This window comes from Leptonychotes weddellii, chromosome 14 (genome assembly GCF_054177405.1).
Source record: "Leptonychotes weddellii isolate Sample4059 chromosome 14, ASM5417740v2, whole genome shotgun sequence".
Taxonomy (NCBI): domain Eukaryota; kingdom Metazoa; phylum Chordata; class Mammalia; order Carnivora; family Phocidae; genus Leptonychotes; species Leptonychotes weddellii.
Window position 1 is genome coordinate 75,333,896 of NC_138382.1, and position 22,931 is coordinate 75,356,826.

The 22,931-nt window shown below is 58.4% G+C and overlaps 1 protein-coding gene across 1 annotated transcript in view; it reads left to right on the top strand.

The window, feature by feature from the left end:
- HMCN2 (hemicentin 2) overlaps nucleotides 1-22,931 on the top strand; it is a 146,103-nt gene that overhangs the window by 72,839 nt on the left and 50,333 nt on the right. Inside the window, exons 26-48 of the mRNA XM_081802661.1 lie at nucleotides 761-955; nucleotides 1,487-1,617; nucleotides 1,932-2,079; nucleotides 2,450-2,576; nucleotides 3,859-4,013; nucleotides 4,899-5,177; nucleotides 6,611-6,892; nucleotides 7,552-7,660; nucleotides 7,855-8,024; nucleotides 8,889-9,043; nucleotides 9,418-9,514; nucleotides 9,971-10,066; nucleotides 10,833-11,009; nucleotides 11,753-11,910; nucleotides 12,774-12,897; nucleotides 14,415-14,590; nucleotides 15,666-15,762; nucleotides 15,952-16,071; nucleotides 17,869-18,030; nucleotides 19,199-19,480; nucleotides 20,534-20,701; nucleotides 21,870-21,983; nucleotides 22,464-22,550. Coding sequence (XP_081658787.1) covers nucleotides 761-955; nucleotides 1,487-1,617; nucleotides 1,932-2,079; nucleotides 2,450-2,576; nucleotides 3,859-4,013; nucleotides 4,899-5,177; nucleotides 6,611-6,892; nucleotides 7,552-7,660; nucleotides 7,855-8,024; nucleotides 8,889-9,043; nucleotides 9,418-9,514; nucleotides 9,971-10,066; nucleotides 10,833-11,009; nucleotides 11,753-11,910; nucleotides 12,774-12,897; nucleotides 14,415-14,590; nucleotides 15,666-15,762; nucleotides 15,952-16,071; nucleotides 17,869-18,030; nucleotides 19,199-19,480; nucleotides 20,534-20,701; nucleotides 21,870-21,983; nucleotides 22,464-22,550 — 3,609 coding nt within the window. The remainder of the gene's footprint in view (nucleotides 1-760; nucleotides 956-1,486; nucleotides 1,618-1,931; nucleotides 2,080-2,449; nucleotides 2,577-3,858; nucleotides 4,014-4,898; nucleotides 5,178-6,610; nucleotides 6,893-7,551; nucleotides 7,661-7,854; nucleotides 8,025-8,888; nucleotides 9,044-9,417; nucleotides 9,515-9,970; nucleotides 10,067-10,832; nucleotides 11,010-11,752; nucleotides 11,911-12,773; nucleotides 12,898-14,414; nucleotides 14,591-15,665; nucleotides 15,763-15,951; nucleotides 16,072-17,868; nucleotides 18,031-19,198; nucleotides 19,481-20,533; nucleotides 20,702-21,869; nucleotides 21,984-22,463; nucleotides 22,551-22,931) is intronic.

The following is a 22,931-nucleotide window of genomic DNA, read 5'->3' on the forward strand; positions in this document are numbered from 1 at the left end:
GGGCGTGTGTGGCGCTCAGGAGGCCGGGTCATCCCCGCAGCCCCGATCTGAGGACCCCCCCGTGTGCCCGGCCCCAGGGGGGCAGCCGTGTATTCCATATCCTCTGTGCGCTGGGCCATGTGAGCCAACAGCCTGGTGGCAGAGATGGACCTTGGGCAGTCCGGCGTGAGTAGCGTCCAAGAAGGGAGTTCAGGGCGATTGTGGCGTCACGATGGGGCTGGGGGGGCAGCAGTGCCAGGCCCCATGCCGGTGGAGGGACCAGCAGCCCAGCTGAGCCCGAGCCTCCCCTTTCGCGGTGGTGAGCGCCGCAGGCTCGCTCTCTCATTTAGCGCCCCCTATGTGCCGAGCCCTGGGCTTGCAGCTGGGGGGGGACAGCAGGGAATCAGAGCGGAGACCCTGGCCCTTGCGGTGGGGTGGGGGGGGGGTAGACGGGCGGTAGAAGAAATCTAAGTAAGCCATCCTGTGCGCAGTAGAAAGTTGGGGGTGACCAGCAGAAAGAAGGGAACTGGGAAGAGGGCTCTGGCCCCTTGCCTGTCACCCTCGGCACTGGGAGACCGGTGGCCCTGCAGCCCTGGCTGGGACGCAGTGGGTGTGTGGGCGCCTGCAGCTTGGAGGGAGCTGCTCCTGTCAGCCTAGGGGGCGAGGAGGTGCTTGGAGTCACCGCTGGAGCGTCGGCGACATTTGCACAAGGTGGGGAATGTGGGTGCAGAGGGGAAAGAGGACAGAATGCTCGTGCTGATGACTCCATGCGCCCTGCCAGGGACGCCCAAGCCACAGGTCACGTGGCGGAAGGGCCCATCCTCGGAGCCCCTGCGTGGCCGGCCGGGCCTGGAGGTGCTGGATGAAGGCTCCCTGTTTCTGGCCTCAGTTTCTCCCACTGACAGCGGAGACTATGAGTGCCAGGCCACCAATGAGGCAGGCTCCACGTCCAGGAGAGCCAAGCTGGTGGTCTATGGTAAGCAGGGACCCCAGGGCGGGGGATGGCTTGTACACACCTCCCAGTGGCACCCCAGGTGTGGTGGCGCCAGGTCCCCAGGGCCCGAGAGCTCACGGTGGGGCAGGCTGCGAGCCACCCTGGCCTGCTATATAATGACTTGCCTGGGAAGTTACAAAGATATACCCAGGCCCCACCTTCAGAGATGACGACTCAGGGGTCCTTCCCAGGTGACCATGACAACAGGTGTAAGTAGAACCAGGTGGATCTGGGGGCTCCGGCATCTTGCAAAGCTGAATGTCAGAGAAAGTGGCACGGTGCCCAGGGACAACTGGGGCGTGCGGGTCCCAGGGCGGGTTCTGCGGCATTCCCAGGTCCACATGGCTCCTGGTGGCCAGATCAGGGACTGGAGTGGGCATCCTGGGACCCCAGAATCTAGGGAAGGGCAGGAGTTGGGACTGCTGTCCAGGCCAGGAAGAGCAGCCCAGATGGGGTCTGGGTAGCCCTGGCTCTCCGGGAGGGACAGCTTCTCTGCTTCTCTTTCCTCCCAAGTGCCCCCTAGCATCCGGGAGGATGGGCGCAGGGCCAATGTGTCAGGCATGGCCGGGCAGTCCCTGACTTTGGAGTGTGATGCGAATGGCTTTCCAGCCCCTAAGATCGTGTGGTTCAAGGATGGGCAGCCGGTGGGTGTCCTCTGGGGGGGCCGGGCCGTGGGTGGGATTTGGATAGAGTATAGACCTTCTGGGTGGGTTCCTGCATGTGCCAGGTGTGGCAAGGAGACGTGACAGAGGTTTGGGGGAATGCGTTTGGCAGTGGAGAACTGCGTTCCCACAAGGAAGCCGGGGGCTGCATGGTGGAGGGGGCATAGCACTGTTTTGGGAGTCAGAAGCCCCAGGTTCCAAGCCACCGACCAGCTCCCTGGGCCTCAGGTTCTTATTGCTGATGCTGGGGAGTGGCCAGACCCCTCTCACAGCTTCCTCTGGCCTCTCTTGCCCAGATCCCCGAGACGGGCCATCACTGTCTCCTGGACAAGCCCCGGGCCCTCCACTTTCCCAGGATCCAGGAGGGCGATTCTGGCCTCTACTCCTGCCGGGCAGAGAACCAGGCCGGGACTGCCCAGAAGGACTTCGATCTCCTCGTGCTCAGTGAGGGAGGCCTGAGCCCCTACCCTTTTGTGGGGGCTGGGGAGGAGGGGGACTTTGCCTGCTGGGAATCAGGGACACAGAGGGGCCCACGACAGACCCCGTCCCTGTCCTCACAGAGCTCTCAGGACAGACATTAGACAGTCAGATGATTAACCCTGTAATTAGTATTGTGTTACATGCTACAAAAGTCGTGCAAGCTGCTGAGAAGGTGCAGAGCGGGCTCCCGACCCAGCCAGGGAGCTTCGAGTGAAGGACGGATGGGGAGGGAAGGGCACACCGGGCTGGGGACCCACACAGACGAAGGCCCACCGCAGGGCCTTTGCCTGTGCAGGATCTGAGGAGTTTTCACCCCTCTGCCCCTCACCCCCAGTCCCTCCTTCCGTGCTGGGAGCCGGGGCTGCCCAGGAGGTGCTGGGCCTGGCTGGTACAGAGGTGAAGCTGGAGTGCCGGGCGTCGGGGGTCCCCGCGCCCCAGGTGGAATGGATCAAGGACGGGCAGTGAGTGGTCTTCCCAGTGGATGGCATGGGGGTGGCGCCCAGGCCGGGGCCGGGTGGAGGGGGGCCTTGGGGAGGGCGAACTCGGCAAGGAAGCCCCTCTCTCCCCCGGCAGGATTTTCTCATTACTTAGCCAGTCTTGCTTTTTGTTGTAAACTTTTTTTTTTTTTTTTTTAGGTAAAATTCACAAAATATAAAATCAGTCATTCTGAAGTGCGCACTTCAGTAGTATTTAGTACCCGCAGAGCGGGGCACACCATCAGTCACCTCTCTCTAGTACCAGAACATTTCATCGCCCCAAAAGGGGACCCCCATACCCATCAGCCTCTGGCAACCACTAGTCTGCTTTCTGTCTCCATAGAGTTGCCTGTATTTCAGATGAATTCCATGCAGTCATATAGTACGTGTCCTTTTGTGTCCGGCATCTCTAACTTAGCACACAGCTTTGGGGTTCATCCATGCTGGAGCAGGGATGGGTTCAGGCCCATCTCAGAGATGCCACGGCTTCAGCTCCAGACCACGGCAAGAGAGCAAATATCACAATAAAGCGAATCCAATGAATTTTTGGGTTTCCCAGTGCGCATGAAAGTCGTGACACTCTACTGCACTCTGTCAAACATAAAACAGTATTGTGTCTAAAAAACAACGTACCTACTTGGGGCGTCCGGGCGGCTCGGTCGGTCAGGCGTCTGCCTTTGGCTCAGGTCATGGTCCCCAGGGTCCTGGGATGGAGCCCCGTGTGGGGCTCCCTGCTCAGTGGGGAGCCTGCTTCTCCCTCTCCCTCTTGCCTGCTGCTCTGCCTACCTGTGCTCTCTTTCTCTATCAAATTAAATAAATAAAATCTTAAAAAAAATAGCTGATTGCTAAAAAATGCTACCACCATCTGAGCTCTTAGTGAGTCGTCATCACGTGTAACAGATAGATGTTACAAATCACAGCTTAACAAATATAATAATAATGAGGAAGTTGGACATAGTGTGAGAATGGTCAAAATCGTGACACGGAGACGCAAAGTGAGCCAGTCCCATTGGAAAAATGGCACCAGCGGGCTGGCTCGATGCAGACTTGCCCCAAACCGTCAATGTGTAAGAAACGCAGTATCTGTGTTGCAGGAAAAAGTGAAGTGTGCCTGCACTTCATTGCTTCTCGTGGCTGAATAGTATTCCGCCGTAGGCATTCCTTGCTGGACGGGCACCTTTCCGGCGACTGTGAACCTTGCAGATTTGCTTTTCACCTCTGTGCAGCCCAGCCCTAACTGGTGGTATTCTCATGACCGCCCTTCCAGGCCCATCCTCCCAGGAGACCCTCACATCCAGCTCCAGGAGGACGGCCAGGTTCTCAGAATCACCAGCAGTCACCTGGGGGACGAGGGCCAGTACAAGTGCCTGGCCTTCAGCCCCGCCGGCCAGCAGGCCAAGGACTTCCAGCTCAGAATGCAGGGTGAGCCCGGCCCCCTGTCACGGCTGCCCGCTGCATGGAGGGAGGATGGGGCAGAGACGGGGGGCCCTGGAGGAGGAGCCCCCTGGTCCAGTAAGGCTGCGGGGAGGGACAGGGAATCTGGCCCAGCGTTCCCAAATCCCATTGTCCCCATCCCCAGCTTTACAGCTTTCTTATTCCTGATCCTGCTCGGGATGATTGTTTCTTTAAAACGAGTTCTTTGTCTTACGTGGAAACACACTTATTTAAAAGGATATTTAGTATCGCAACTGTAAGTGGGAAGCCAGGGCAACCTGGCCTTCAGGGAAGAAGCTGTGGAAACAAATGCAGCAAGAGAGCACTGATATAGAAGGTACTAGAAGGGTTACATACACAGTCTACCAAACCGTGCCTTTCCCTTTGTTGTAATCAGTATGGAAGGAGTTCGGGAAGGGCGGAGCTGTTCCGTCCTGAGATGCAATGCTATTTCACGCCATGACCACACACCCCCTGAATCGCTGTGGGTATCACCAATGGTGAACTCCCGATTTCGGTCATTTTACGGATGGGGAGACTGAGAGCCAGAGAGGGAAAGTGCCCTGTGCCTGGTCATGCAGTGAGTTAGAGGCAGAGTGGGTCCAGAGCCCAGACCTGTGGCTCCTCTCATCTCCACACCTCTTGTGATGACCGGGTGGATCCCACATCAGCAGGTCCCGAGAGGCCTGTCCTCATCTGTCCCCAACCCTCTGCTGTCCCCGTGCCCCACGCATTCCACACCCTGCGCTAGGAGCCAGTGACATATGTAGGGCTTATGGCCCACGGGCATGTGATTACCACTCTGGGGTTGGGACACCAGCCGCCTTGGGGAGGCTCCCTGTGACCAGCGCCCCCCCGCATTGTCCTTCTCAGCGCCTCCCACCATCTGGGGCTCCAACGAGACGAGCGAGGTGGCCGTCATGGAGGGCCGCCCAGTATGGTTCTTGTGTGAGGCCCGAGGAGTGCCTGCTCCTGACATCACCTGGTTCAAGGACGGGGCCTCCCTCCCGCTCAGCGCCAAGGCTGTCTACACCAGGGGCGGCCGGCAGCTACAGCTGGGGAGGGCCCAGGGTGTGGATGCTGGCATCTACACCTGCCAGGCCAGGAACCCTGTGGGCGTCACTGAGAAGAGCACCAGGCTGGAGGTTTATGGTGAGCGGCCAGGGTTTGCAAAAGCCGTGGTCAGCTGGGGTGGGCGGTGCCGGGGTGGGGGCGGGGGCGGGAGACTCTGGGCCGTGGTGGGCCTGTCTTCAATAGTTGCCGAGGGGAGTGGCCAGAGGCCCAGGATAATGAGACTGAAAAGTTACCCAGGGAGAATGGCCATCTCGGCTTATACAGCTTCCCTCACCCAGACAGGCAGGATGCTGAGGCCGGGGGCAGAAGGGCCTGTCTGGGGGCCCAGGCAGAGCCAAGTGGAGAATCCACATTTCCCTCTGGGGTTAGCACTTTCACTGCTCTTCAGTGAATAATTAACTGCTCTTCATTAATCACTCACTGTGAGCCAGGGCCCCTGGGCTTTTCATAGCATCAGCTCATTTCATCAGGGTTCAGGGGCCTTGTCTCCCTGTCTCCCACTTACCCATGAGTGCAGGGGGCTCTGGGGGTGAGAGGCTAGCCACGGGCCACTTGCTAGGAGGTGATGTGACCTGGTTCATGGTGTGCGGACGGGGGTCTGAATGTATACCTTGTGCTGTTTACCTGGGTGTAGACCCACTTTGAGGGGCTGGGCTCTGAGGGAAGGAAAAACTGAGTGTAGGTGGGCAGGCATGGGGTCTGAGCAGGCCCGTGGGGTCATCCTGGCCCCTCGAGAGGACTCAGCTCCTGAGTTCTGGCCCCTGAGGATGCAGAGGGCTTGGGTGCTGGAGCCACGGGGATCCTGAAGGGAAGCTGGGCTATCTGGGGTTCGCCGGCAGCCTCTGAGGACGCGCCCCACTGCCATCTCGGGGACTCTCATTTGGGGATCGGAGGACCTCCTGGAAATGCAGTGGAAAATGCGTTTCCATACAATTTTCAAAGGGGCTTGTGACCCAGACAAGACTGAGAGGCTCATCCCGGGCGGTCATGTCCCATGCCTCCTGGGGAGGGCTCCGTGGTCTCCACAACGGGGGGCCCTTTGGAGGGGAAGAGAGAAGTCCCCCTCTGGGGGGACTATCCCCTTGGCCATCAAGGGCTGACCCCCCACGGACCCTCCGGGCTTGGCCTGCCCCAGGCATCTACTTCCTCAGACCAGGGAAGGGACCTGAAGGAGCAGCGGTTCTGGTCTCGGGCCCTGGGGAGCCCATCACTTTGAGTTCCGCAGAAATAGAGACCTACTGTGTGCAGACACTGAGGCACACACAGACAAGCTCTTGTTCTGCTCTCGGGGAGCTCGCAGGCATGGCAGGGATGGAGAGAAGAGGCAAGCAGTGTTGGGGGAGCGATGCGGCCCAGGGGCAGAGGAGGGGAGGGAATGCTTCCAGCCAGGGGCCCCGGGCAGCAGGTGGTTCAGGGGAGGTGGGTCAGCGAGGGGCTTACGCTGGCCTGCTGGGCGGGGAGCAGACAGGTGTCCCCCTCTGGTCCCTGAGCAGCCCCCGCTTCCTCCCTAGTCCCACCCACCATCGAGGGCGCTGGAGGAGGGCCTCGTGTGGTGAAGGCTGTGGCTGGGAGGCCCTTGGCGCTGGAGTGTGTGGCTAGAGGCCACCCGCCCCCCACCCTCTCCTGGTACCACGGGGGACTTCCTGTGGCAGAGAGCAACGAGACATGGCTGGAGGCGGGAGGCAGCGTGCTGAGCCTGGAGAGCCTGGGGGAGGCGTCCGGAGGCCCGTACAGCTGCGTGGCCAGCAGCCCCGCGGGGGAGGCCGTGTTGCAGTATTCCGTGGAAGTGCAAGGTGAGCCGGGGACTGTCCCCCCCTGAGTCACCTGGGCTGTGGACCAGTCCTCCTACACCCACTGTGTGTGGGTCCCTGCAGGCCCTGAGGGGACACAAGGTGGTGAAGGCCCAGCATCCCCGTATTGCATGAGACAGGTGAACACACAGATCTGGGCTGGAGGTCCTGCAGAACTACGAGGGGGTGGGGTTGAGCCCCAGGATCATGCTTCCTGTTCCTGCTCCGGGACCCTGAGCCAGGTCGCTTGGGACAGGACCCCACTCTGCCTTCCACTCTTGGTCGACGGGCCGGACATTTGTCACGGACTCCCTGAGGCCCAAAGCTGGGCTGTGGGCTCTGGTTCCAGGGTGGGGTGGGCCTTGCCTGCTTTCTTCGATTCCACAGACATTTCTCAGGCATCACCTGTGGGCCAGGCCCATGTGGTATTGGAGAGAAAGCCGAGAACAAGGCAGACGAGACTCCTAGGCCTCCGTCTGGTGGGGGGACAGACATTTAATAAACAGGTCAAGCCTGTGGGGAGACCAGAAGGTGCCCCTCACCCTGTGGTCCCAGAAGGCCTCCTGGGGGACTTGAAGGGTGAGGTTTGGGTCTTGCTCGGGAGGTGCTGGGGACTTGGGTTTGCTCAGACCCAAACTCCCAGTGGTGGGTCCTGGCCCCAGTGCCCCCACAGCTCCTGGTGGCTGAAGGCTCCAGCCAGGTGACCGCCCTCGTGGGACAGCCCCTGGAACTTCCCTGCCAGGCCTCAGGCTCCCCCGTGCCCACTCTCCAGTGCGTATGGGGCAGTGGAGGCCAGGACCGGGCTGGGGGCAGGCAGAGACTGCATGCTGGGGGTGTCGGTCGGGATGGGAGACACTCCCCCTGCCCAGGAGTACGGAGGAGGCTGCAGAGCCAGGGAGATCCTGCCCACCCTGCCTTCCCTGGCCTCTGGCTGAGCGACATGTCCCCCTCCCCACCCCCCTCAGGTGGCTGCAGAACGGCCGCCCGGCCGAGGAGCTGGCTGGGGTGCAGGTCGCCTCACGGGGGGCCACGCTGCGCATCCACCACGTGGAACTGGGCCACGCAGGCCTCTTCGCCTGCCAGGCCACCAACGAGGTGGGCACCGCTGGGGCTGAGGTGGAGCTCTCCGTGCATGGTGAGGGGACATGCGCAGCCTGAGGTGCCAGGGGTGAGCAGAGCCAGAGGGCCGTGGCCTCCATCCGTGCCTTTGTCGCCCTGGTGGATGAGGGAAGGGCCCAGGGCTGGTCTTCCCTAGACGGCATTTCTAGGCGGGACTTTCCAGCTCCCCAAAGAGACACAGGTGTGAAAGGCTGGCCTCAGCTGCTTCCACACTTGTCACATGTCCTATGTGCAGGCTCTCACTCCCCTCCCCAGCCCACCCTCTCTTCACTCGCTCTCTTCATGCTGACGGCGCTGACCTTTTTTCAGTTCTTTAAATACATCAGCTTTCTCACCTCCGAGCCTGCAAATACTATTTTCTCTGCCTGGAATATTCTCCCTCTTCCTCTTTGCCGGCCTAGCTCCTCCCTCTCTTTCGGGTCTGTCCTAAAACACCCCTTCCTCCAGGAAGCCCTCCTTGATCCCGTGGTGGTTCTAATCTGCCCTGCCTAGCCTACCTTGGCCATGGCCTACCACACCCTGTATTAAAATTGCCTGTTGGGTTGTCCATGTCCCCTGCCCAGCTCTGGGAGCTCTGGGAGGGCAGCACTGTAGCCACTGTTCTCTGCTCTGCCCCTGAGCCTGGTACAGAATAGATGCTCAGTGCACACGCGGATGGGTGGATGGATGGGTAGAATTTCGAAGGGGAAGACCTGCTCTGCTGGCTCCTGGTCTGGTGCTCTCCCCCTGAGCCAAGTGTCTGTTGAGTTGAGTGGATGGAGGCCAGAGGCCGGCCCTGTGAGGATACTCCCTGCTCCCCAGGCATTGAGGGGATGGCTGCGTGCTCACTGCACCTCTCCTGACCCTGACCTGCGCCCTCCCTGCCTCTCCCCTTGCCCAGAGCTCCCACTGGTGGCCATCGTCGGGGGTGACAATATCACAGCCCTTTTCCTGCAGCCTGTGACCCTGCAGTGTGTGGGGACTGGGGTACCCGCCCCAAGTCTCCGCTGGTGGAAGGATGGCGTGGCCCTGGCAGCCTTGGGGGGGAAACTGCAGGTACGTTCAGGGGCCCCAGGGCCGGGGGGGCAACTGGACACAGGTAGAGGGGTTGCTCTTTAGAGGTCCTAGTGACCCCGAGGGGGGCCCTGGCAGCCTGGGGGCAGGATGAACGCTGGGTTGTGGACCTGAAGAGGGGCGGGGGTCCTAGACAGCTTCAGCTACCAGAGGGACATAGTCTGGGGGGAAGGGAAGTGTCCCTAGACTCTGAATGCGGAGCTTAGAACTCCACCTCTGGAGGCGAACTGTCCCCTTGACTCCCTCCTCCCGCCCCTGGGCTCTGCGGCAACCCGGCTGCTCCCCACGTCCCAGCATCCCTCTGACCACCCTCCACACGGCACACACTCTGCCATCCCTCCTCCCCCGCACCCCAGATCGAGAAGGCAGACCTGAGGGATGAAGGCGTTTACACTTGTGCTGCTAGTAGCCTGGCTGGCGAGAGCAAAAGGGACGTGGCCCTCAAGGTGTTGGGTGAGGACAAGGGTGCCAGATGGGGGGTGACCCTGGGGGGGCCCCCGGGGCTGCTCTAGGGGGCCGGCGGGGATGGGATTTTAAAAAACATAGCATGTCCTCATCTGCGTTCATACTTACCTTTGCTCGCCTTATTCATTTCTGGGTTCATTTACGTCCTTGCGTGTGTGGGCGAATCCCTGGACTTGTCACTTTCCATCATGCCGGCTGTCGACTGTCCCTGTGGAGCTGGGCGCTGGGGTCAGCCCCGTTGTGCCCCTGCCATGAAGATGGGCAGCCCAATGCCTTGTTCTTGTGCGGGTTCAGGAGTGGGGTTCTTCCCTCAGAGGACATGAGCCATTCAGGGCTTTTATGGCCCACACCCTTTGGGAAGGCCGGGGCGGGACATCAGGGATGGCTGGGATGAGCTCCCAGAGCCCACATCCACCAAGCCAGGGCTCTCCTTGTCTCCCCTAGTGCCCCCCAACATTGAGCCAGGCCCGCTGAACAAGGCAGTGCTGGAAAATGCCTCAGTAACCTTGGAGTGTCTGGCTTCGGGCATGCCCCCTCCTGGTAAGACCCCTCCTCTGGGCTGAAAGCCATCTCCAAGCCGGTCCCCCGCTCCCCATCGAATGAGGCTGGCCGGTGCCCCAGGCAACACCTGGGCTGTGGACAGAACAGCAAGCATTCAGTAGGCTTTTCCCCTATTTCTCAAAATTTCCTCTCTTCCTTCTCGATGTCCCAGTGACTGCCAGGACCCAGAGCTTTGGCACTGGTGTCTGAAGCAAGCGTGCAGGGGGCTTCTGTTCAGAGCTTGCAACTTCACAGGACTGCCCTGGGGCCCAGGGCCAGGACCAGGACCTCTGAGTTGTTGTCTGTCTGGGGCTCTTCTTTAGACCAGCAGCTGGGGCAAGGCCAGGAGCTTGGGGCTAGGTGTGAGTGTTCGGCAGACGGGGAGGGCCCTGGCAGGGTGAAAGGAAGCTGAGGATACATTGGCCCATGCTTACGAGGGTGCTGATTTAGAGTGCACCATGTTTCCCTCTAAAGGTGGTTTCCTGGCAGGGAGATGAGGTGAGGGGAGTTGGGCTGGCTTTGACTCTCCTTGATCCTGGCTGCCCCAGCCTCCATCCCATGGAACGTCCCCTCTGCCTATGTCCTGTCTCAGACAAGACTGCCCCGTTCCACCCCCAGCCTTCTTCCTGGAGAACTCCGGCTTGCTTGGTGCCTGAAATAAAGGCTTGCCATGTGGCCCACCCTGGAAGCCTTTTGTGGATGCTCATTATCCAGGTGCAGTCTGAAGGGCTGGCTGGACTGCTTGCATCTCTCTTCTCTCCCCCAGATATCTCCTGGTTCAAGGGCCGCCAGCCTGTCTCTGCTCGGAAGGGAGTGACAGTGTCAGCTGATGGGAGAGTTCTCCACATTGAGCGGGCACGATTTTCTGATGCTGGGAGCTACCGCTGTGTGGCATCCAATATGGCAGGCAGCACAGAGCTGCAGTATGGGCTACGGGTCAATGGTGAGCTGCCCCAGGACTAAAGGGGTCCTTGTCCAAAAAATTGTCCTTCCATTTGTTTGTCTGTCAGCCCATCCATCCATCCATCCATCCACCATCCATCTACCATCCATCCATCATCCATCTATCATCCCTCATCCCTCCATCCATCCATCCATCCTCCAACCATCCATCCATCCATCCTTCCATCCTTCTATCCATCCATCCATCCATCCATCCATCCATCCTTCCATCCTTCTATCCATCCATCCATCCATCCATCCTTCCATCCTTCTATCCATCCATCCATCCTCCAACCATCCATCCATCCTCCCATCCTTCCATCCTTCCATCCATCTACCATCCATCATCCATCCATCCATTTATCCATTATCTACCCATCCACCCGTCATCCATCATCCATCCATCCATCCTGCCCACAGGTCCTCAGCCTTGTTACCCCATGCCATCCCCATAATAATGACCTCATGCTGACCAGAAGACCCAAGTTCAGGTGTTATTTCTGTCACTGTCTAGCTGGCAGGTGACTTGCCCTCTCTGATTCCCAGTTCCCCATCTGTAGAAGCCTCCTGGTGGTATTTTAAAGATGATACAAGCACCTTGAGAACTGTGGAGTGATATACCCGTGTTGGGAGTGGCACTTTTGTTTGTGGCTGTGTGTTCTGTGGGGTGGCCCAGCCAGGGGCCCTGCCAGCTTCGCCCTCAGTGAGGCTCACCCTGTGCTCTGTGTCACCCCCACCCTGCAGTGCCTCCACGCATCACATTGCCACCCAGCCTGCCAGGCCCCGTGCTGCTCAACGCCCCAGTCCGGCTGACCTGTAATGCCACCGGAGCCCCCAGCCCCACGCTGATGTGGCTGAAGGATGGAAACCCTGTGTCCACTGCTGGGGCCTCGGGCCTCCAGGTCAGCAGGCTGAGCAGCCCTGGCTTTCCTCCCTGGTGCCTCAGTAGGTAGCTAGGGGCAGAGGTCAGGCCCTGGGAGCTCCGACGTGAGGGAGAAGCAGGGGCCTCCAAGGATGGTTCACTGAAGGGGGGAAGGAGAGCTGCTAAATGGAAAGTCTAGATCCTCATGGTCTCCGGAAACATAATGCATGGCACCGATACGAGCTATATATATAATTTTTAAAAAGATTTATTTGTTTATTTATTTAAGAGAGAGAGAGAGCATGGGGAGCAGGGGCAGAGGGAGAGAAAGTCTCAATCAGACTCCATGCTGAGCACAGAGCCCGATGCGGGGCTCGATCCCGTGACCCCAAGATCATGACCTGAGCTGAAACCAAGAGTCAGATGCTCAACCGACTGAGCCCCCCACATGCCCCAAGCCGTATATGTAATTTTAAACTTTCTAGGAGCCACATTCAAATGAGTAAAAAGAAATAAGTGAAACTAATTTTTAATGACATATTTTAGTTAGCCCAAACTATCCAAAAGTCTACGCATCATGTGATCGATATAGAAATTATTAAGATATTTGACATTTTTCTTTTTGTTCTAACTCTTTGAAGTCTGTTGTACATATATTTTGTGCTTGGGGTTTAGCCCCGTTTCAAGGGCTCAGTAGCTGCAGCACTGTTCTAGAGGACTCTTGGAGCACTGATGGCATTTGCCCACCTGCTGGCCGCAGTCCCGAGGTCTGGGCCCAGCTCCTGCTTCCCCTGCACTGTGGGGGGTTCTGGGGTCTGGAGCCTGCTGGGGCCAGCGTGTGAAGGTGTGGCTGCTGCCCCCTGAGGTGCATAAGCTCACGTGGGCTTCCTTCTGGGGGCGCAGGTCTTCCCTGGGGGCCGGGTCCTCACCCTGGCCGGAGCCCGGGCCTCGGACTCGGGCAGCTACTCGTGCGTGGCCGTGAGCGCGGTGGGTGAGGACCGCCGGGACGTCGTGCTGTCTGTCCACAGTGAGTGTCCAGCTTGGGGTGCCGTCTGGTCCAGGCCAGTGGCTCAAGAAGCTGGGGCTGGGGGCTCCCCCACCACGTCCGAAGGGCAAGGGGCAGTTGGCTGCGGGAGGCACCAGCCTGCGACCGTGGCTGCCATCACGCGGGGTCAGTTGGAGGGGAGCTCCCCTGTCGTGGACAGGTGGGTGGGCGGGCAGCTGCACAGCCAGGAGCTCCGTGTTCAGGGACAGGTGGAAGGAGCGAGACATGGCGGAAAGAGCGCCGGGCCATATCAGGAATCAGAAGTTCTCACTGTGCTAGGTCAAAGAGGGTAACTCCGTTCTAGGAAGGCAGTGGGGTGGGTGTTTGGAGCTCGTGAGTGTCATAGATGTGGGGTTCAAATCCTGCCTCTGCCACTTCCTAGCTCTGTGAGCTTGGGCTAGTCACTCTGCTTCTCTGAGCTTCCCTTTCTTTCTTTTTCTTTTTCTTTCTTTTTTTTTTTTTTTAAGATTTATTTATTTATTTGAGAAAGAGAGAGAGCAGGGGGAGGGGCAGAGGGAGAGAGACACATAAACTCCACACTGAGTGCAGAGCCCAATGCAGGGTTCAATCCCATGACCCTGAGATCACGACCTGAGCCGAAATCAAGAATCGGACGCTTAACCGATTGAGCCACCCAGGCGCCCCTGAGCCTCCCTTTCCTCATCCGTGAAATGGGGTGAAGATAGCACCCACCTTAGAGAGTGTCATGGGATTCACTACCCTCACGAAGCACAGTTACAATCACTGTTGTTTTAACACTTCCTCTTATGGGATTTTGTGGAAGTCTGTGGAGGTACACGAGAGAACTCTGGGAAACGTAGAGCCTTGGGTAGGAGGGGTGAGGAAGCCGTCCTTTCTAGCTCTTTCCCTTCGCTGGAGTGATAGGTCATGGGATTGCGGGCTCACTGTGTCATTGTGTTTACTCTCACGGAGCCCCCGCGATTTTACAGGCGAGGAAATCGAGGCCCAGAGAGGCTGACCCATGTAACATCTCCAGGGCCTCACATGGTGCCTGCGTGGTAGACACAGGCCTCCAACCCAGGGGCTCGGACTCTAGACCCTGCCTTCCTAACCCCGACACTGCTCTGGTTATTTTTGTATCCGGGGAAAAGGTGTCTCAGGGATCTGCTTTTCAAAAAACTTAAAAAAGTAAATAAAGATATTATATTTCTAAAAAAGTTTTGAGATAATTGTAAATTCACACGCAGTTGTAAGAATTCATACAGAGAGGTCCGGGTCCCCTTCACCCACTTTCCCTCGATGGTATCCTCTCGTATAGCTAACGCACAAAATCGCACGTGGGATATTGACCTTGCTACGACCCACCAGCCTATTCAGATTTGGGAGCCTCCTCTTGGAGCAGGACTGGGAAGGTCCTGGAGGGGAGAATAAGAGGGTTACAGCTCAGGGCGGAGGCCCCCGCCTAAAGCTGACTCCCCACCCCCTGGGGCTGACCCTGCCCACCTGCCTGAGACTCCTCTCCCGCCCCCCTGCCACAGCGCCCCCAAGCATCCTCGGGGAAGAGCTGAACGTGTCCGTCGTGGCCAACGAGTCCGTGGCCCTGGAGTGCCGGAGCCGAGCCGTGCCCCCTCCCGTGCTGAGCTGGAGGAAGGATGGCCGCCCCCTGGAGCCGCGGCCCGGCGTCCACCTCTCTGCAGACAAGGCCTTGTTGGAGGTGGGTGGCCTCTTGGGGGGCCGGCGGGAACTCCACCCACAGCAGAGCTAGCCCGGAGGGGAGGGGGCCTGCAGGTGTCCCCACGAGAGCAGTGCAGCTCAGTGTGACCCTGCGCCCAGGGCACAGCCTCCTGACCTGGTGAGAAGCTGCTGCAGGGCCTCCCTCAGTCCCCACAAAGCTGAGCCTTTCTCTTTCCACCTGTTTTTCACTCCTTGTTCAAAAGCCTCCCGGCCTTTGGGCATTAGATCCCTTCATCGGGCCCCTGGCCCAGCGAGGGAAGGGTGGGTTAGGGTCAGGGACTCCAGGGTCAGCCTGGATTTACATTTCAGCCCCACCTCCTCTTGACTGTGCCGCCTTAGGCAACGTCCTGACCACCCGGGCCCTCAGGTCCGTCATCTGTACAAACCTTGCCACCTTCTTCCTGGGGTGGCTGGGCTTCTTATGGAAGAAAGCCAGCCCCTAGAACAGCTCATCCATGTCAGCTACAGGACGGGGGGTGGCGTGATCACCCCTCTCCACCTTGTGATGCGATCATTCCCAACTCTGAGCACCTCGATTTGGTTTCCTCTGCCCAGAATGCCTCCCCCTCCCCCCCTTCATTGTTCAAAGCCACGACCTAGCTTCATCACCCCCTCTGTCAGGATCTGACCTCTGAGGACAAGATCTCCTGCCCCCATCCTTCTTCATTTTCCACCTTCCCTTCTGGTCTGCTCTGGTGGACTTTCCAAAGAGGCCAGGAGCAGATTAAAGGCAGGAGAGGGGCTGGCCCAGCCGCATGTCCACCATCCTTAGCAGGGCCGGGCTGTGGATATGAAGTGGGGTGAGGCTGGCAGGGCTGCCATTATGGTGACCCCCTTCCATGTGCCCGGCCCACGTCAGGCCACCACCAGCCGGGGCTTCTGGAAACTTCACGGGGCAGTAGGTGGGAGAGGTGCACTCATTGCCCCTGGGTTCCAGGTGGTGGGGGGGAATGCAGTGAGGTAAAGTGACCTACCCAAGGTCACAAGTCTGTCCAGGGTTAGGAACCCCATCTCTGTGCTGCCCCTGCTGATGGATCTTTCTTGCTCGTGGCCAGGTGAGCAGAGCGGAGGTGGGGGACGCAGGCCGCTATACCTGTGAGGCACTGAACCAGGCAGGCCGCTCGGAGAAGCACTACAACCTGAACGTCTGGGGTGAGGGTCTTGGGGGCTGGTCTGGGGTCCCTCCCCCTGCCCCTGCCGCAGCTGGATCTCCTGCCCCCGCCCCCGGGGGAATGCTGCCTCAGTGGTCCCAGGATACAGGCTTTCTCCATTGCCCATCCCTCTCCCTCCCCGGCCCACTACTCACCCCACATCTCTCTCTGTGCTTCTGTTCATCCTCAGTGCCTCCCGTGTTCCCCTCAAGGGAACCCCGCACCCTGAGCGTGACCGAGGGGCAAACTGCCAGGCTGTCCTGTGAATGTCGGGGCATCCCCTTCCCCAAGATCTCCTGGAGGAAGGACGGTATGATTGCTTCCCTTGCCCAGCCCCACCCTCGGTGCCCCTGCCCTCGCTGGGTGCCCCCTACCCCACAGCCTAGCTGAGCTGGAGACAAGTGGGCTTACGGCCCTGGGGGTAAGCGTGCTGGTTATGGAAGTGACGCTGCCTTCAGCCCCTCTCTGCTCAGTCCCCAAGTCTGCCGGGGGCCCCAGCCCCCTCCTAGCCGGCGAGAGCTGGATTGGTCCTTAGGCTTCTCTTCCAGAAAGCCCTCCCTGACCCCCACCCCAGGCCAGGGCAGGGCCTCCTGGATACGGCCCCTGTGTGTTAACCTGTCATGCAGCCATCTCAGTCTTTCAGTGTCTGTTCTCCTATGAGTCTGAGCCCCGTGGGGCACTGTCTTGGCCATGGCTGAATTCCGGGCCAGTACCTGGTACAAAATAGGTGCTCAATAAATATTTGGAATTCATTCATCTAACCAGTATTTACTGAGAGCCTCTCCGTGCCAGGCCCCCTTCTGGGCATTGGAAATATGGTGGTGGATTGGGGTAGTCAGATAATAAACTGAGAGTTAGTGAATAACTTTGATGGAAAGTATTATCTATGGAGAAAAATAAAACCAAAAGAGGGAGATGTTTGCAGTTTCAGGCTGGGTGACCAGGGATATTTCACCAAGCAGAATTTAAGAAGGTGAGGGAGGGATGAACATGAGAATATTGCAGGGAAAAACATTTCAGGCAGAGGTATGAGCAGGTGCAAAGGCCCTGGGGCAGGAATAAGCCAAGCATGTTTGAAGAGCAGGCAAAGAGGAAATGGGCTGGAGCAGAGTCAGCAAGGGAGAGGTACCAGGAGAGGGTCACCAGAGTGATGGGGGCTAGATGGGAGGCCACTCTAATGATCTTGACTTTTACCTTGAGAGGAATGGGGCTACCTCCTCTGGACAGAGGAGGACCACAGTCCAATTTATCCTCTAACAAATTCACCCTGCCAGCCGTGCTGAGAACAGACCATTGAGAGCAAGGGTGGCCCCTGAGAGGCTTGGTGCAGGGTTCCAAGCGAGAGATCCTGACCGCCCGGAGCAGGCAGTAGCCGTGAGGTGGCGAGAGGGGTCCAGAGTCTGGATGCCTTTCGAAGGTAGTGCTGGCAGATGTCCTGCCAGGTTGGTTAGGAAGAGAGAAGGAGGAGTCGGGGTAACTTGAGGTTTTGGTCTGAGAGTCAGGAGAGGAGTACCAGCATCACGAAGAGGGAGAGACTGGGGGGCAGGTCTGGGGGCAGACCTAGAGTTTGGGGCTTGTTAATTTGGAGACCTCTGTTAGGCACCGGATGAGATGTCAAGCGGGCAGTCAGGGGGAGGTGTCTGGAGCTGGAGGAGAGATCTGGGCTAGGGATCAGCCTGGGAGCAGCAAGGCAGGCCAGCAGGGGAGAGAACATGGACAGAGAAAAGGTAAGGGGGAGCTGCTTGCTCTCCCTCCCCAGGTGCCTGCAGCTAGATGAATGGATCATTCGGTAGCCTTCGTTGAGCCCGACTATGTGTCAGGCCCCAAGATGCTCCTAAGGATCCCAGGGAGGATGGGAGGCAGGGTCTGCCTTCCTGGAGGGTCCGGGCTGGGCTGGGATTCGGATGGGACACTGCTCTGCAGGCAGATCTGTGATGAGGAGAAGCCTGGGGGTTGTGGGAGCTCAGAGGGGGTGCCAGCGGCAGCTTTGGCACTCAAGGAAGACTTCTTGGTCGAGGTGATGTGAAAGCGGACACCTGAAGTTGTGAGCAGGAGTTGGCCAGGATGGGGGGAGAGGAGGACAAACGTTCTTTCTCGCTGCATCCAGGTCAGCCCTTGCCGGGGGAGGGGAGCAGCCTCGAGCAGGTGTCCGCTGTGGGGCGGTTCCTGTACCTGGGACAGGTCCAGCTGGCCCAGGACGGCACATACACCTGTGAGTGCAGCAACGTGGCGGGAAATAGCAGCCAGGACCAGCTGCTGGAGGTGCATGGTGAGCCGGGCTGGGATGACCTGAACCAGGTGGAAGGGGCCAGAAGGCGGGGCAACCAGGCACCCTGGTAGGGCCAACCGCATCCTCCAGAATCCCAGCAAAGGCAGGAACTGTGGCAATGAGAACTTAGATGGCTGGTGTTTTATGAACTGCCCCCGCCACCCCCCCCAGTCAGCTTGAGGGACGACAGGGTCCCAAGCAGCCCCCATTGGCCCAGAGAAACCGAATAAATCTTTTCTTTTTTTTTTTAAAGATTTTTTATTTATTTATTTGAGAGAGAGAGAATGAGAGAGAGCACATGAGAAGGGGGAGGGTCAGAGGGAGAAGCAGACTCCCTGCGGAGCAGGAAGCCCGATGCGGGACTCGATCCCGGGACTCCAGGATCATGGCCTGAGCCGAAGGCAGTCGCTTAACCAACTGAGCCACCCAGGCGCCCGAAACCGAATAAATCTTGAAACAGTTGGAAACAAAGCAGTATAAAATGTATGTGACGCTCCTGGGTGGACTTGTCCTGCAGGGATGAAATCAGATACACGGCCTTATAAAAATCGTTCTAGAAAATAAAACCAGGAAGAGCGTTGTTGAGCATCCCCCCTGTGCAGTAAGGCCCTGCCCCGGGGGCGCCTGGGTGGCTCAGTCGTTAAGCGTCTGCCTTCGGCTCAAGTCATGATCCCAGGGTCCTGGGATCGAGCCCCGCATCGGGCTCCCTGCTCTGCGGGGAGCCTGCTTCTCCCTCTCCCTCTCCCCCCGCTTGTGTTCCCTCTCTCGCTGTGTCTTTCTCTGTCAAATAAATAAATAAAATCTTTAATAAATAAATAAATAAGGCCCTGCCCCAAACGGTCCCAGGGACTGTTTAAGCTCCAGGAAGGCCCTGGTGTCTGCAGAAGGAGACCCCGCACAGACCTTGTCAGGGCTGTGTTGTGTGACCCTGTCCTCCGAAGAGCAAGCCTGCCCCTGATTCCCAGGGTGTGGGAGGGGGGCCGGGGGTACTGTTGTGACCCCATTATAGAGATGGAAAATGGGTGCCCCGAGAGGTGAGGTCACCTGGCAAGGTCTGCGAGTGGCCGGGGGAGCATAGCCTGCATGGGGGCGGGCCTGGCTCGTGGCGAGTGTCCAGTGCCCAGCGGCCACGGTGGCCTGCCCTGACGGGCATTTTCTTCATCCTCAGTTCCCCCTCAGATCGCTGGCCCCCGGGAGCCCCCCACACAGGTCTCCGTGGTCCAGGATGGGGAGGCCACTCTGCAGTGCAATGCCACGGGGAAGCCCCCACCCAGGGTGGCATGGGAGCGGGACGGCCGGCCACTGAGGGCCGAGCCTGGCCTGCGGCTGCAGGACCAGGGTCAGAGGCTGCACGTGGAGCGGGCTCAGGCTGCCCACAGTGGACGCTACAGCTGCGTGGCCGAGAACGTGGCCGGAAGGGCCGAGAGGAGGTTTGCGCTCTCCGTGCTGGGTGAGGACCGGCGGCGTGTTGGAGGAGGGCGGGGAGCGGGACCGATTGGAGAGAGCAAGGCCACTCCAACCTGCAGGCACAGCCCCTTGTTCTCCCAGGAGTCGGGCCACTGATGGGGCCACTGTTGGGGGGAAGCCTTGAGTATTGCTCTCAAAATCAGGACTGGCTCCAAATCGCCCTCATTTCCTCCCTCCTTCTCTCCCTTACTTGCTGTTCCTCTACTCCGTTCCTGGCCCTGGGGAAATAAGCAGTCTCTATCCTGCATGACTTCTGTGTGATGGGGGGATCCAGGGCCTATGGCTAGGTGAGGTACTTCCCAACACTGTCATGGGAAGTCAGGGCGGCCTCCTGTAGGAGGTGACCTTTTAGCTGAAATGTAAAAGCTGAGTAGGAGTTAACCAGGTGCCGGGGTGTGGGGAACAGTGTGCAGGACAGAGGGAACAGACTCTACAGAGGCCTGGAGGGGTGATATGGCACTTTCAGGGTGGCTGCAGCAGCCTCCTGATTCTAATCTTTTATTGAGCTCCTATTGTATGCCTCAAGGTAGGGGCAGGAAGTGGTAAGAGATAAGGTGGGCAAGCTGGGTTTAGGGAGGCCTCTCTCGTCATGCCCTCCCCCACCTCCCTGCCCCCCTCCATCCCCCAGGGATCCCTGGCCGCTCCCACTTATCCCCGCCTGATAGAGTGTGGCTTCCTTTTGGAATGGATCCTTTAGAAAGTGCAGAGGTGCCACTTACCACTGCTGTGGAGATTCAGGGGCGTATCTGTGTTCCCCCTGGCTCTAGTTCCAGTCCCGTTGCTCAGCCTGGGCGCTGTGCTAAGCACTTGTTGAGTCCTCCTGGCATCCCATTCAGGTGTTTGCCTGAAGCCAAAGCCGAGCCTGTGGCCACCAGTCACTCCCTTTAGTGGGAGCTGCTCTGATCTTGTCACTTCTGCTCCTCGCACTCTCCCGACTGGGGGTGGGGGTCCTTGTGGGGGGACAGCTGTTAGGGGGCGGGGAAGGAGCATACAGCGCCCATCTGCATCCTGAATGTGGTTTCTCCTCCGTGTCTAGTGCCCCCAGAGCTCATCGGAGACTTGGACCCACTGACCAACGTCTCCGCTGCCTTGCACAGCCCCTTGACGCTGCTCTGTGAAGCCACAGGTGTCCCGCCCCCAGGGGTCCGCTGGTTCCGAGGAGAGGAGCCCATCAGCCCCAGGGAGGACACCTACCTCTTGGCAGGTAAGGTGCCAGCCAGGGGAGTATCTGGTTATCAGGTCTGGCCCTCTGCCTGTGCCTCTGTTTATCACATGTCCATGACCTCTGACCCTTTGCTGCCAGGCCTGGTTGGGATAACCATTGAGCTGTTGGTCCCCCACGAGTGCAACCAAAAACACTGGCTAGCTGAAGTACTCCAGGAAAAACAATTGGATTTAAATAAGTTCGGAAAAGACTTCCTGCTCTGTTCCCCTCCTGAAGACCGACAGTGACTTTGCATAGTTTAGGTTCTGATAAGTCCTGCAGGGAAAAAAAAAAAATTCTCATGGCACGTCTATAACATCCTCCAGAACAGTAACATACTTTTGAAATGCTGAGTTAAGCACCTTCTCTGAATATTCATCCTCCCCAGAAAGCTGGTTTGTGATGGTTCTTATTGGTATACAAGTGGGGAAACTGAGGACCAAGAGGCAGTGTCCCTTCCAAATCTTGCAGGAACTTCAAGACCACTGAAGCTCAGCTTCAGTAACTCAACAGTTGTTCCACACAGCCAAAGCCGGGATGGCAAATAAATTTTCCCTTGTGCACCACTTCTGAGCATTTGGTAGGGGCTACCAGATGCCTTGTGATATGAATTCAGGGACTGTTTCTGGGAAGAAAGGAGCATGGCAATCCATTAGTGATGTCTGCCCTGGGTGCAGGAACAGCAGTAATGACATTTCCTGTGTATCTGCCTTCCCTGGGCAGGTCTTAGATGGTCCTTGATTGTGTTCCCCTGGGAGAAACTGGCTTGCCTCTGAGAGGTCCTTGGGAGAAGGCGGCTTTTTTTCTAGGTCTGCTAGAATAGAATGCGGGCATCTGGCCTGGGCTAGGACTGCAGAGCCCATTGCTGTCCTTTTAGCCCCAGCCAATCCCCAGAACCAGGGGTAGCCAGGGGACAGATCCTTCTTACTAGAACAGGGTCCTCAGGTTTACCCATGTGCCTGTCTAATGTCCAGGGGGCTCCCTCCATCTGTTTACCCTCCTGGGCCTCAGTTTCCCCATCTGAGGAAAGGAGCACTGGGGGAGGGGGACACATACACATCTAATGACAGCACCTGGTGCACTCCTGTTCCTGGTGAGCAGCCTGGGCTAAGCTTAGGACAGAGGTTGCTCATAGCTGTGCTTGGAGCCCACTCTTCTTCCTCCCCAGGTGGCTGGATGCTGAGGATGACCCGGGCACAGGAACAAGACAGAGGTTTCTACTCGTGCCTGGCAAGCAATGAGGCTGGGGAGGTTCGGAGAAACTTCAGCGTCGAGGTCCTGGGTATGTGACAGCCCCATTCTCCTGTGCACCCCACGGATTCCTCCTCTCCCACCTAGGAGCTTCTTGGGGCCCATGCCCAGGACTTAGGGCTCATGCTGTAGCAGGGGACTCAGCACAGGAAGGAGGGAGAGGCCAAGCCTTGTTTTCTTTGCCTGATGAGCAACCTCTTCTCTAAGGCTGCCATGGAACTTTCTGGAAACAGCAGGGACTAACCCAAAGTGGAAGGGGGCATATATTTTCAACACCACCCAACTGCCTTCCTCTGATCAGGGCCTTCCCCCAGAGGCACTGGTACTTCCCTCAGCCAGAACCAAATGTTTATTGAACTCACTGCCCCATGGAAGCAGGCACAAGGGAATGGGAAACTGAGGCACGGGGAACTGACTGCCTTAGGCTCTTGGTTCTGGGCTCTTGCCTTCCTGCTTCACAGTCCTTCAGCCAACCCTGGTCAGTAGCCATCTGTCTCCCTGCTTCTCCCAGTTCCTCCCAGGATTGAGAACGAGGACCTGGAGGAGGCAGTCAAGGTCACCGAGGGGCAGACAGCTCAGCTGACGTGCAAGACCACAGGTAAGGGCCACACACACAGTGGGCTGGGAAGAAGCATGAGAAGACAGCTTCAGAGAGGAGGGGTTCCCTGGGGGTTCCAGCCTGCCCCCAGTCCCACTGCTCCCCACGGAGGGTCTCTCAAATCATGAACTTGGCACCACATCCCTGTTCATCTTTGCACCGCTATGCTTCTGCCCCCAAACACTCCCCCCCACCCCCACTCCTCACCTGACTACAGACCTCTGCTTCCAGGACTTCCCACAAGGAGTCCTTGGCTGACCCCTTGGGCCCATGGGCTACCTCCACTGGGCTCCCACAGGCTCCAGGGCTTTCTTGTCCCAGCACTAAGCACACTAGACCATAGTAACCTTGGGACATCTGTATGCCCCAGTCGGACTCAGA